At 41.3% G+C, this 12874-nt stretch overlaps 1 protein-coding gene across 1 annotated transcript in view; it reads left to right on the top strand.

The window, feature by feature from the left end:
• EFCAB7 (EF-hand calcium binding domain 7) overlaps positions 1 to 10840 on the top strand; it is a 38143-nt gene extending 27303 nt beyond the window's left edge. The window contains exons 11-14 of the mRNA XM_084635769.1: positions 296 to 444; positions 3233 to 3442; positions 7206 to 7313; positions 8845 to 10840. Coding sequence (XP_084491895.1) covers positions 296 to 444; positions 3233 to 3442; positions 7206 to 7313; positions 8845 to 8919 — 542 coding nt within the window. The 3' untranslated portion in view covers positions 8920 to 10840. The remainder of the gene's footprint in view (positions 1 to 295; positions 445 to 3232; positions 3443 to 7205; positions 7314 to 8844) is intronic.
• The last annotated feature ends 2034 nt before the right edge of the window (positions 10841 to 12874 follow it).

Raw genomic sequence — 12874 nt, 5'->3', positions numbered from 1 at the left:
TACATTTTGAGACCACCCCCTCTCTTGGGCCAATGAGTCTGCGGCCTCGGTCATTCCCTAAAATCCTAGGGGAAGCCCTGTAAACAACACACATTTCACTCAAGAGAATCTTTTACCATTTCAGCATCTTATAATGAAATTTGGAGAAGTAGAGGCTGCAAGACTAATGGCCAAATCTTGCAGCCCTCACTTAAGTCAATGGGAGCTTTGCCTAAGGAAGGCCAGGTTGCAGACTGCTTGATTGTATGCCTGAGGAAGAAGTAATTTAAGAGCTACCTTGTTTCCTTTTATACAGAGAATTTTGACACAAAGAAGAATGAGCTAACAAGACAGGGATTTATGGACTTGAATCTCATGGAGGCCAATGACCGTGAAGGGGATCCTAGTGACCTCTGGGTCACTTTACTGTCACTGGGCTACAATAAAGCACTGGAAATGACAGCGGTATGATTGTTGTGTATCAAAAATACACAACTTCCCATATAACTTGTTGCATGTTTAACAGCAACACTGCTTCTGTCCTTCATAAATTGATTTCAGTGGGCCAGCAATTCAGCTCAAAAGGTTTCCACTGTGCATTTCAGGTCTGGCAGTCTATTCCCTGGGCTAGCACTGTTGAGGGGGACAGCGGAGGACGCAGAGATCGGAGCTGCTGCAGTGACAACCCTCAGTGTTTAAAGAGAGAACTAGACTATCTTGCAGAGGCTGGATACCAGTATTTTACAGGGCCAGTTAGAGAAGGGGACTAGGGACCAGGGCCGGCTCCAAGCACCAGCGTTCCAAGCAGATGCTTGGGGTGGCAGTTAGAAAGGGGCGGCAGTGTTTCCATGTTGGTGGCAATTCAGCAGCAGCTCCTGTGTTCTGCCAGCCATGGCGGCAAATCAGCAGCAGTTTCTCCCTTTTGCCGGCCGCGGCGGCAGTTTTTTCACTGCTTCGGGCAGCAAAAACTGTAGAGCCGGCCCTGCTAGGGACATACCTGCTGGAGGGCTTGGTGTGACCTGCTGGGGAGAAGCAGTTCAGTTCTCGGTGAGGTGGTGGGTGGGAAGATAGAGGCAGAAAATTGTGGCCTGTCAACGCACCGAAAGGTGCAGGGCTCTCGCTGTCCAAGCTCTGAATCTGGTTTCCAACATGGCCTAGCTAACTAGGAAAGAATCCCACCCCTAGTCCAAACCACAAGGGAAGCCAAAAAGCATCTGTGTGTTGCTGTGGAAAGCATCCCTTAAAAACAAATAAATGGCTGCCACTTGTATTCATTCCAAAATTAGCCATGAAGGTGTCAGGTGCAGAATGAGGCATCAAGGATGGAAGCAGGGGATGTGGGAGGGTGTTTGCACTGAGCAGGACAAGGAGAATCTACCCACAGGTGAAAACAATAACAAATACACCTTTCAGGTAATGTGTTTTTACATGGACTCAGAGGTCAAACTCTCTAGACAGGATTAACAAGCTATTTTAGGGTTTTTACTGCTGCCTCTCACCATAGTGTCATAGCAAAGTAATCTGTGTCTATTGTAGGATCAGGAATTCTCTTCCCCATGCACCCATGTGCCAAAGTGGCATTGAGGTTGGTTTTAAAGGCCCACTCTTTCTTACCACTGTGTCAACAGAAGATGTTTTCAAAGGGTAACTGTAACAAAGGATTGGGGAAGAAAAGCAAAGCTAGAAAGACACAAAAAACCCTCCATCAAATATTCAGGAAAGTCCAGTATTTATATCTTGTTCCCAAGAAAAGCTGTTTTTTTACCACCCCGTGATCATTTTCTTTTCTTTGTTTACTTTCTCTTAAACCAAAGCAACTCAGGGCCATGAGACTATGTAATTGCCAAAAAAACCCAATCCCATTCTGTGCACATGAAACAAAAATATACTAACACAAAAACACTGATGTAGTAGTGTTTTGGGATTTGGGAGGCTAGAATTAGCCATTCTCGTATCAATGAGAAGATTTAAAAAATTAGCAAATGATTGTGAGCAATTTCTCACTGGGTTACACTTCACCACTTGTCCTACAAAATATCCCTAACAAAGCTGGAAAGATGTGATGCTCTGTCTTTCTGCAGTTTGGACACTAGAGAGAGCTGTTCTCTAACAAAGAAGGTTCTCTGCCTTGCACAACTGTGGTTTGTGGTTAGAAGCTTTGTTTCCCAAAGGATAAGTACAAACTATATATTGTGTGCTTGAACCGTTTGCTTCAATAGCACATATAATTTAACCCCTCGGTTCCTGAATGACCCTTTCAGCAGCACTTTCAACAGCAACTACAGTAGAACCTCAGAGTTACAAACACCAGAGTTACGAACTGATGAGTCAACCACACACCTCCTCTGGAACCGGAAGAACACAAACAGGCAGCAACAGAGACCAAAAGAAAAAGCAAAGTACAGTACTGTGTTAAATGTAAACTGCTAAAAAAATAAAGGGAAAGCGGCATTTTTCTTCTGCCTAGTAAAGTTTCAAAGCTGTATTAAGTCAATGTTCAGCTGTAAACTTTTGAAAGAACAACCGTAACGTTTGGGTTCAGAGTTACAAACATTTCAGAGTTGAGAACAATTCCTGAGGTGTTCGTAACTCTGAGGTTCTACTGTATAAAGTAAAAATGGCAGTAAAAATGTATTGGTGCTAACAGGCAGCAGATCCTGATGGTCATTTGAAAAGCAGATGTACTCTTACTGTACTCCTACTAAAAGTAACAGAAAATCTCATCTCCTTGTTGGCACGCATACTAATCCTAACCAACAAAATGGAAGTGCAAGGAGTGTTTCCTGTCACAAAATTTCAACTATTTTAAATCTGCATGCAAAAAACACTCATTTGAATGGCAAGAGTTTGCCAAAATACTGAAGAGGAAAGGGTTCTTTCTGGTGCTCAAATACCCTAGTACTTCATCTTCGGTGCCTGATGCATGTTGTGATCTGAGAAGATGAATGGTACAGTATATTTGACTGCATCAAGGCTTGCACGATCAGTGATGGCTGTGTGCTGTGTTGATTTATCCTAATCTCTGAATTACCAAGAAAGGTTACAAAGAACAGGAGATCTAGAGTTTTCTAAATCTATTTTTTTATACCCAATGGTGCACATATATTTGGATAATTCTGCAGCAGAGCATCTGTGAAAACAGAGCTGGGGATAAAAATCCGAGGAATAATTTCAGCATAAAGTAACAAGAACTAAACAATATGCTGTATTTTTCTTCTATAACAGGCATTACTGTATTTTTCTTCTATAACAGGCATGCCCTTTTGTCATTAACATCTGTGCAGAAAAGTGCAAACCCAGAATTAAAGCCATTTATCTGGAAGCAGGCAGCAGGCAACTTAACAGGGCAATTTGCAAGTCTGTTGTTAACAAAGGAGATGCCAAAGTACTGGATAGCGGTGAAAGTATAATTGTCTATACCTACAAAAGTGATACACGGATCACTTCTGTTATTGAAAATAAGGTATTGTGTGATATTTCTCTTATACACATTACACAAAATAATTTACATGCTAATGTACATCATTGTTGTTACTCCCTTCTCATTAAGCTTTCTATAGTAACATTTTTTGATCTATAGATTCTGTACCTACTTAATAAAAAAAAGCCCCTTTTTTAAGGGATTGATCCAAAGTCCATTGAAAACAATGGGAGTTTGTCCATCTACTCCAATGGACATTGGATCGGGCCTAAAGAAAACATTCATTTACTAAAGTAATTTTCCCTCTGCTGCTACTCACACCTTCTTTTAGAGTAACAGCCGTGTTAGTCTGTATTTGCAAAAAGAAAAGGAATACTTGTGGCACCTTAGAGACTAACCAATTTATTTGAGCATAAGCTTTCGTGAGCTACAGCTCACTTCATCGGCTGCACACCTTCTTGTCAGCAGTTTGAAATGGGCCACACTGATTGCATTGGCCTCGGTAGCACGACAGAAGTTATTTTCCCTCCCTTGGTATTCACCCCTTCTTGTCAGCTGTTGAGAATAGGCCACTTCCACCTTAATTGAATTGGCTCGTTAGCACTGACCCCCCACTTGGTAAGGCAACTCCCATCTTTTCATGTGCTATGATATATATTCTGCTTACTGTATTTTTCACTCCATGCATCTGATGAAGTGGATTTTAGCCCACGAAAACTTATGCCCAAATAAATTTGTTAGTCTCTAAGGTGCCACAAGGACTCCTCGTTATTCATTTACTAAGAAGATGTAGGGTATTTGCATACTGTTTCGTCAGCTGAATTCCTATCTGTATTTACAAAGGCATTGCAATTTTGTAGTGTAAAAGATTAGCAACATTATGTCTTCATGATTAGAACTGATCAGGAATTTTTCAATAAAGAGTTTTTGTCACTGGAAAATGCTGATCAGTTCAAAGCAAAACTGTTCCCAGAAAAGGATCAGTTTCTACAAATTTTGCATTTAGAAAAAATGTTGTATCCTAAGAGTAAACAGTGATATGCACAGATTTTGGTTTTAGGGCCTTATTATGGATGAAGCATTAAACTATTAGCTTTAAAGGTATCTTTTTTCTGTATCCTCCAGCCAGAGTCGGATTAGGGGTTTGGGGGGGTCCTGGGCCAGAGCAAGTGGGAGCCCCACCCCACCCCACCCCTTTCGCCTGCAGTCCCCCCTGCACACACACCCCTGGTGCTCCTGCCGGGACGCTGGGGTCAGGACTTGGGGACTTCCCCCGCCCGCCCGGGACTCCTGCCAGGGAGCAGGGTCAGGGCACGGGGCTTGCCCTACTCCACCCATCTGGCACTCCTGCCTGAGAACAGGATTGGGGCGCAGGGACTTCCCCCGCCCACCTGGCACTCCAGCTGGGGAGCGGGGGCTTCCCCCACTCTCTGGTAGGAGCGCCGGGCAGGCGGCACGGGTCAGGGCATGGGGCCACCCCAATTGGCCAAGGCCCATGACAAGTATAATGGAAATAATGTTTTTAATTATATGCTAGTATAATTAATATGCTAGTAAGTAAGGGATCGATTCTGTCTGGCCCTTCCCAGCAGCGATAGGTGGAGTAAAAGGCCTATCTCCCATCTTTCTGTGGTCTGTGTCAGAGCTTGGCAGATTTTCTGTCCCTGCACACACAGCCACAAAGGGCATAGAGAGTTGGTGGAGCCATGGTTGTTGCCTGCCCATTTATGCCTTAAAATCAACTCTGTTATGAGGTCATAGCCTGTAATTTGAAATAAAAATTTACTAAATATTCCCTGCACCTGTTTCCATGTCCACATGTTATTCGCACATAGTACAGAATACTTTCTCTATGAACCATCTTCATCTCGCTTCCCATGTAGAAATGTAGACACCTCCCAAAGAAAAGATCAGGACATAATAATAATAGTAATAATGAAAAGATAAACACAGAGTGCTGTTTCTGTTTTTACAGCCTCAGGATATTTCAAATATAATTATATTTGCATTCTAATCTACATAGACCTTTTGTAGTGTGAGAATCACAGACAGCACTTCTGCCAATCCTTATCTTTATAGAGTCTTAGGTAGCCTTTAAGTAGGAGGAGGAGGCTGCTGTCTGATATAATCGTATTCCTATTCCCTTTCACAATAAGGAGCAGTAATTGTTTGTTAGCATTCTTCTAAGAATCTCTAGCATTTCTCAATGCCCACGTTAAATCCAAATTTATCTAAACATGAGTGAATGACAATACACACTAGCATGTCTTTAATTTAAGTCTTGCTTTCCAGTTTGAAATAGTTACTTTGATTGTTTTTCTGAGAGCATGTAACATGTTAGATCAGCAATATGGGTCCAGTCTGGGCTATTTTGTATAGCAATAAGTAGCATGTTGAATATACCAGCTCTGCACTGGGCCAGTTGATGATTAGGCCCAACCCATAGGGGCTTTGGAATTTGATTGCTATCCACAGAAAAGCTTAAAGTTTCTTCTTATCCATAAGCTTTCCTATGTAGATTTTGACCATCTCTACTCCCCACTGGGATGCAGAGGTTACAGAGGAGGGCAGGAGAGAGAGTTGGAGATGAGGTCTTACAAGTTATGGGTTACCTCTCCCCATTCTCAGGGTGGAGTGGGGAGGGATCTTCAGCCTGGTTGACTGACAACTCCATTCCAGAGTCATTCACTGGAAGTCGGAAGCAGCATGGCCTGTTCAGTCAGACCCAGTCGCACTGTTGCTCCAGTGTCCAAAAGTCACTGTGTCCCTGACACGGTGCCTTGACTGTCAGAGGTGGCATTTGGGGTCGTAATCCTCCCCCTGTGGAGTTGGACAGTCACTTAGCCTCTACCCAGAAGTGGGGTCCTGCTCTCCCAGGGTTTGCAAACATTCCTGTCTTTGGAGCTAAGTGGCACCACAGAGCTCCTTGAGGTTCTGTGCGGTGGTTGGGCCATAGCATCCATTTATTAAAAACCAGTTGGACTGACTGTCTCCTGTTTTATTATTGGGTCGTATTTCATTCTCAGAAGTGTGTGCACAGCTTCAGTGAGTGCCATGGACACACACATCAAAGGGCAGGATTTAGCTCATTATTTAAACTGTTTTATTTACATTAATTTTGTTGAATATTTAAGAATTATTTCATATGAAGGCAAGTTGTATTTTGGAAGAGATTGTTTGTAATGAATCCATGATCTGCAGATAATGAACATAATTACCACAAATCTGTGTGTGTCTGTCTGTCTGTCTCTCTCTCTCTCACACACACACACACTCCAACTCTCTCTCTGTCTTTGACTTGTATCTTGCTCCTTCAACTCCCAAATCAGTCCTCTACTGCTTGAGCTAGAGATCTCCTGTAGTACATCCAATATCTTGGATATAGGGCTGGCACCAAAGCATAGCATTGTTTACTCATGTATGCCAAACAAGTACATTATGCACCAAATTCTCTGGTGTGAATTGGTAGAGCTTCAATGAAGTTAGGGCCTGTGCCAGTTTACACTAGCAGAGAATCCAGCACTGTGGGTAAAATTTTCAAAAGCAACTGTGTCGCATAGGAGCTCAGATCCCATTGACTTTTAATCAGCCTTGAGGTCCTAAGTGACACAGGCACTTTTGAAAAAGGACTTAGGTCCCAGGTTACTTAGGTGCATTTTAAAATTTTGCCCTACATATTTAAAACTTTCCATCCCATTATAATAGCAATTTCAGATGAAATAACCAGCATCATTAAGTTGTTTTATAAGAAGCAGCCATTTAATCATGAAGACTAATGAGACCTCTAACATTTTTCCACTTACAGTCTGAAAACAAAGTGGTTATTCATGTCAACAATGAGCAGAGTAAGAACTGTGTAAATAACAGGGGACTCAACATTTTTGCTGTTGAAGTGGCACCAAAATCCATGATGGTAATGTTATTATTTCCCTAATTTAAAATCCTAGTAAAAATATCATATGTGACACTTTTAGAGTTTGTTTTTGCAAATCTTTCTGTATTAATACTGAGTATGTGGACATGAAGCAAAAGGAGAAATGTCCATCTACATGAGAAATGTAGTTAAGATGATGGGCCTGATTTTCAAAATTGTGCACCTACCTTGCATGTGCAGGTATTTTCGAGTGCAGATGACCAGATAAATGTATAACTAGCCAGTTTTTGCATGCAAATGTCTGATTCACTTGCCCTTTCACTGTAATTGTACATACTAATTATGAATACCTTTCAGCATTCACTCCTATTTAAAAAGCAAGCCCCTATGTCAATAAAAGAGAGTTGTCATAGCAGATTGGTCACCAATTAATAAATATTGTAAATGCTAATGCAAATCTAACAGACTTATTTTCAAAGCAGGAGATGTTTTGCCTGTATGAACAGTCAATTATAATGACTATACTTTTTAAATGATTAGTGTAAATTAAATTATGTTTTATTATGTGTGTTGTTGCAGTAGAGTGATGTATGTTCGTTATACTATTGTTAAAGAGAGACAGTTAACCTAACATCCATATGCTGCAAATGAATAATGTTGTTTATATTATTAGTGACACCTTAGATTATTAAAAATGAAAAACTTAAAAATCCAATTTACTGTAACTAGGCAGTTTCACTTTCAGATTTACTTCTAACACCTGCAGTGGCATGTTTATTTGTTTGCAGTGGCATTATCATCTTTTTTTCTTTTTAAAAAAAGCAGCTCTTAACTTAAATTTGGCCCAAAATTAAAATGTTTTCTCTTCATCTGATGCATTCCATGATCATGAAGCACAGACTTAATGTGTGCTTTAACTAGTCCCACACAAAAATACGTGTATATGATGTATGTTATGAACAATATAATTTCCAACAGGCAGACTTTTAAAAAAAATGTAATTTATGGACAGTGCTTAAGCCAATTGGCAATTTGATTGGCTGACTCCCATTCTAGAAGTTGTACTGTTTTTAGTAAAAGTTGAAATAAATATACAAGTTAAAATAACCTACTCTATATAGTGCAAAAAGTGCAGTGTCTCTTTTTCAAATGCAGCTCATTCAAACGATATTACTCTGTATTTCGTCATTATCCAACCTATGGCCCCAATCCTGGCATGTGCAGGATTGGGGTTATTCTAACACTGCTGCTGCTACCTTTGATCAGATAGAGGAGGCTCCATGCTGCAAGGTGTTTTATTACCTTAATTTTCCACGGGAATCCATGAGAATTGTAGGCTTAGAGCCCCTTGAAGGATTTTACCCATAATGTAGTTAAATGCAGTAATAATACCTATCATTACACAACTTCAGTTTTGCATCAGCTAACTTTTCCAATATGGGTATTAGAAATGAAATGATTAATGTTTTCTAGATGGCATTTTAAGTAGTAAATGTTCAGTTGGGTAGGAATTAAGGAGAGAATGGTAACTAAAGATAGTTCATTATATTGTCCCTCTTTTTACATGCAGGTTTGTCAGCATGTGATGCCTTTGAAAGAGCAAGAAGAATGGATATATAATTGTGTGCATTCTCTCGTACCTTAAACACCACGTTTAGAAAAAAGTCCACTCTTGGAACTACTAAAACAAGAACTAAATCAGGATTGTCCTGTGATTAATAGATAAATTGATTAATCTTGTCCACTTCAGAACCAAGACTGATACAGATCATTTATTTCAGATCTATGCTTTGCTCCCATGATTTCAGCTATTCAAGCCAATGAATCACAAGGCCTGACTTCAATCCTATCCAGTCCCTCAGATCTGACTGCCAGATATGGCTTTTTGTGACTGCAAAGCCTGCAGCCACAAGCCCCTGCACGCACTCTGCCGATTTGAGGGAATTTGAAATATATATGCTTTCCCTTGTTGGATGGGAAGACAGCCTTAAAAGCATAAATCAGGGTTGAAAGGAATAATCATCTGCAGAAAAAACACACACACTTTTTACATAAAATGAATCATTTATGTTTTGAATGTATCCCAAAGAACCAGCTTGCTACACCCTCTCTCACATCCTTAGCTGGTCCTGGGCATAATGGTAAACAGGAGTCATTGACATGTAGTGGAAGTGCAAGTTATGATTTCTCAGCTGTGCCTCACAAATGCCAAGGCTGGCTCAGCCAGCAGTCTTTCCTATAGCTTTCTGTGCAGTCCTGCATATGCAACTGTCTCTCCATCCAACTGCTCTCTCCTTTTGGATATCCCACCACTATCCCAAACTCTTTGTGTCAAAAACTGAGCTTCTCTCTCTCCTCTTTGCCTCATTGGTACCATTGACACCTTCACTCCATCCATGTCACGCCACTTCTAATTTTGATGTCAGTTTTGACTCCTCTCCTTTATATCCAGGTTTTTCGCATACCCAATTTCTTCTTCCTCTATATCTCTAAAATCTGTCCCTTCCTGTCGCTGACACTGTGTTAAAAATCTGACCAGTTATCTTTTACCCTAATTAATGTAACTTCCACCTCCAGGCTTCTCTCCTCTCTACTCTATCCAGAATCCTGCAACTAAAATCCTCCTCTCTCTTGAGCTAACACTCCGTTGAATCCCTTCACTGGCTTCCACACCTTCCACAGCTCAGACTCCCTGTACTCCACTTTCAGTGCTATGCTTCTCCACTCCTGCCTTTGTCTCTGCTCCGATTCCCAGCTGCACCCCTTCCACACACTCGGCTCAGTTCTTTCTTCTTCGAGCTTCCTTTAGTCTCCTACTTCCCACATGGACGTCATGCCTTTTTTTCATGTTCCAGTCTGTGTGCGCCTACACTACAAAGACTATACCAACAAAGCGGTGTAGCCGTAGCTATGCCAGTAGAGCCCTGTAGCGTAGATGCAGCTTACACTAACAGAAGGGATTTTTCTGTCCAAACTCCGCCTCCCCAAATGACGGTAGCTACATCAATTCTGTCAGCATAGCTGTGTCTACACTGGGGGTTAGGCCCTTCTTCCTCCAGGGCCTCTGACAGACTCTCTTTATTATGAAGAACATTTGCTTTCCTAACAGAACAAATGCGTAGTTATTCCTATGCAGTCTCTTTCTGAAAAATTACTAGTGTGCAGAGTGAGCCATACCGGAGGAATGTTGAAAGTTGTATAGAATTATGTTATCATGTGTATTCCTCTCTCACTTTCACCACTTCTACACTCTTGACTTTATTATGCAGCTGGCCAACATAGCTATGTTGAGCTACCTTTTAAGTGTAGGCCAGGCTGTATTTCATATAGCTTCCGCTTTTTTGTGTGCCAGATGCCATCCCTTTGCTCTTTCTTATGCTGCCCTTTTCCCACCCACACCTGATCCTTAGCTGTTTGCGTTGCGTTTAATTGACATGATCAGAAACTTCTTGAGGCAGGTCCATGTTTTCCGACATGGCTGTAAAACTGGCACCACAATCATCATAATGAGTATTTCCATTTTTGGTGCTGTACGCTTTGCAATTAAAATATGAAGCCTTTTTACATTTGTGACGTCGTTTCTCTACATTTGGTGTGTGTGTGTGTAAAGCAGATTCCGTGCTACAAATACTGCTGTGCTCAGTAATAAGAACAGAAGATTGCAATATATCGTTTATAAAATATTGCGGCCAAGGCGCCGCATTCAGTTGATTTCATCTGCCTTAGTGGTTACGTTTGGAAATATTGAAAAGGAGCCATCCCTTATAATTACACTATTGTGTTTCTACAAAGACTGGGTTCTGTAAAGACGGTAGTGCAATTTGAAAACCTGTGCTGCTTTTCCATCTGTTTGTAAATGCTTCCCTGAGGAAGAGCTTGGTATCTCAATTGGGCCTAGGGGCTCTTGGGGTTTAATATGCACATTTGTGGTTTTGATTATGTGTGGGACTGTTATCTTAGGTCTGGTCTACATGACAGACCTATGTTGGTATAACTACATTGTCGGGTGTGAAGAATCCACATCCCTGAGCAACATAGTTATACCAACCGTAACCCCCCGTGTAGACAAAGCTTCTCCTAGGACATAGCTACTGCCTCTTAGGGAGGTGGATTAACTATGTCGATGGGAGAGCTCTCTCCCATTGGCGTGAGAGCATCTTCACTTAAGTGCTACAGCAGTGCAGCTGCACCGATGCAGTATTTTAATTGTAGACGTGCCCTAAGAAATATTGACGTGCCTTGGAAATATTAAGAGCTGGGACTCTTGATTTTATTTTTCCGATCTATCAGTGATTTTATTTTTCCCCTTTAGTGTTTGATGCTGTTAGTACTTAACTTACACTTGCTCTAACTGATTAAGCCACTGCTTGTTTTTTTATTCCTTTACATTTTAATAAAAAATCTGGCTATAAAGTGTCACAGTCAAGCTCCAGCTGCTGGACACTTACAAAACTGTTGAATATGGGGCCCAACTTGCTGGACCAGTGTGCTTTTAAGCTCCCCTTTGTCACTGGGTGAGCTCCAGCCACTGTCTCACACTTCAGCCTCTCTGGCACACTTCCTTGGTGTAAAAAAAAAACCCAAGGAGTACTTGTGGCACCTTAAAGACTAACAAATTTATTTGGGCATAAGCTTTCGTGGGGTAAAACTCACTTCATTGGATGCATACAGTGGAAAATACAGTAAGAAGATATATATACACAGAGAACATGAAAAAATGGGTGTTGCCATACACACTGTAAAGGGACCAATCAATTAAGGTGGGCTATTATCAGCAGGAGAAAAAAAAACTTTTGTAGTGATAATCAGGATGGCCCATTTCAAACAGATGACAAGAAGGTGTGAGTAACAGTAGGGGGGAAATTAGCATGGGGAAATAGTTTTTACTTTGTGTAATGACCCATCCACTCCCAGTCTTTATTTAAGCCTAATTTAATGATGTCCAGTTTGCAAATTAATTCCAGTTCTGCAGTTTCTTGTTGGAGTCTGTTTTTGAAGGTTTTTTGTTGGAGAATTGCGACTTTTAGGTCTGAAATTGAGTGACCAGGGAAGTTGAAGTGTTCTCCGAATGGTTTTTGAATGTTATAATTCTTGATGTCTATTTGTGTCCATTTATTCTTTTGCGTAGAGATTGTCCAGTTTGGCCAATGTACATGGCAGAGGGGCATTGTTGGCACATGATGGCATATATCACATTGGTAGATGTGCAGGTGAACGAGCCTCTGATATTGTGGCTGATGTGATTAGGTCCTATGATGGTGTCCCTTGAATAGATATGTAGACAGAGTTGGCAACGGGCTTTGTTGCAAGGATAGGTTCCTGGGTTAGTGTTTTTGTTGTGTGGTGTGTGGTTGTTGGTGAGTATTTGCTTCAGGTTGGGGGGCTGTCTGTAGGAAAGGACCGGCCTGTCTCCCAAGATCTATAAGAGTGATGGGATAGGTTCTATTCAGGATAGGTTGTAGATCGTTGATGATGCGTTGGAGAGGTTTTAGTTGGCGGCTGAAGGTGACGGCTATTGGCGTTCTGTTTTTTTGTTTGTTGGGCCTGTCCTGGAGTAAGTAACTTCTGGGTACTCTTGTGGCTCTGTCAATCTGTTTCTT

This window comes from Lepidochelys olivacea (genome assembly GCF_965140295.1).
Source record: "Lepidochelys olivacea isolate rLepOli2 genome assembly, chromosome: 8".
NCBI classification, from domain to species: Eukaryota; Metazoa; Chordata; order Testudines; family Cheloniidae; genus Lepidochelys; species Lepidochelys olivacea.
Note: the sequence above shows the minus strand (reverse complement) of the source record. Positions and strands in the feature narration are given on the sequence as shown.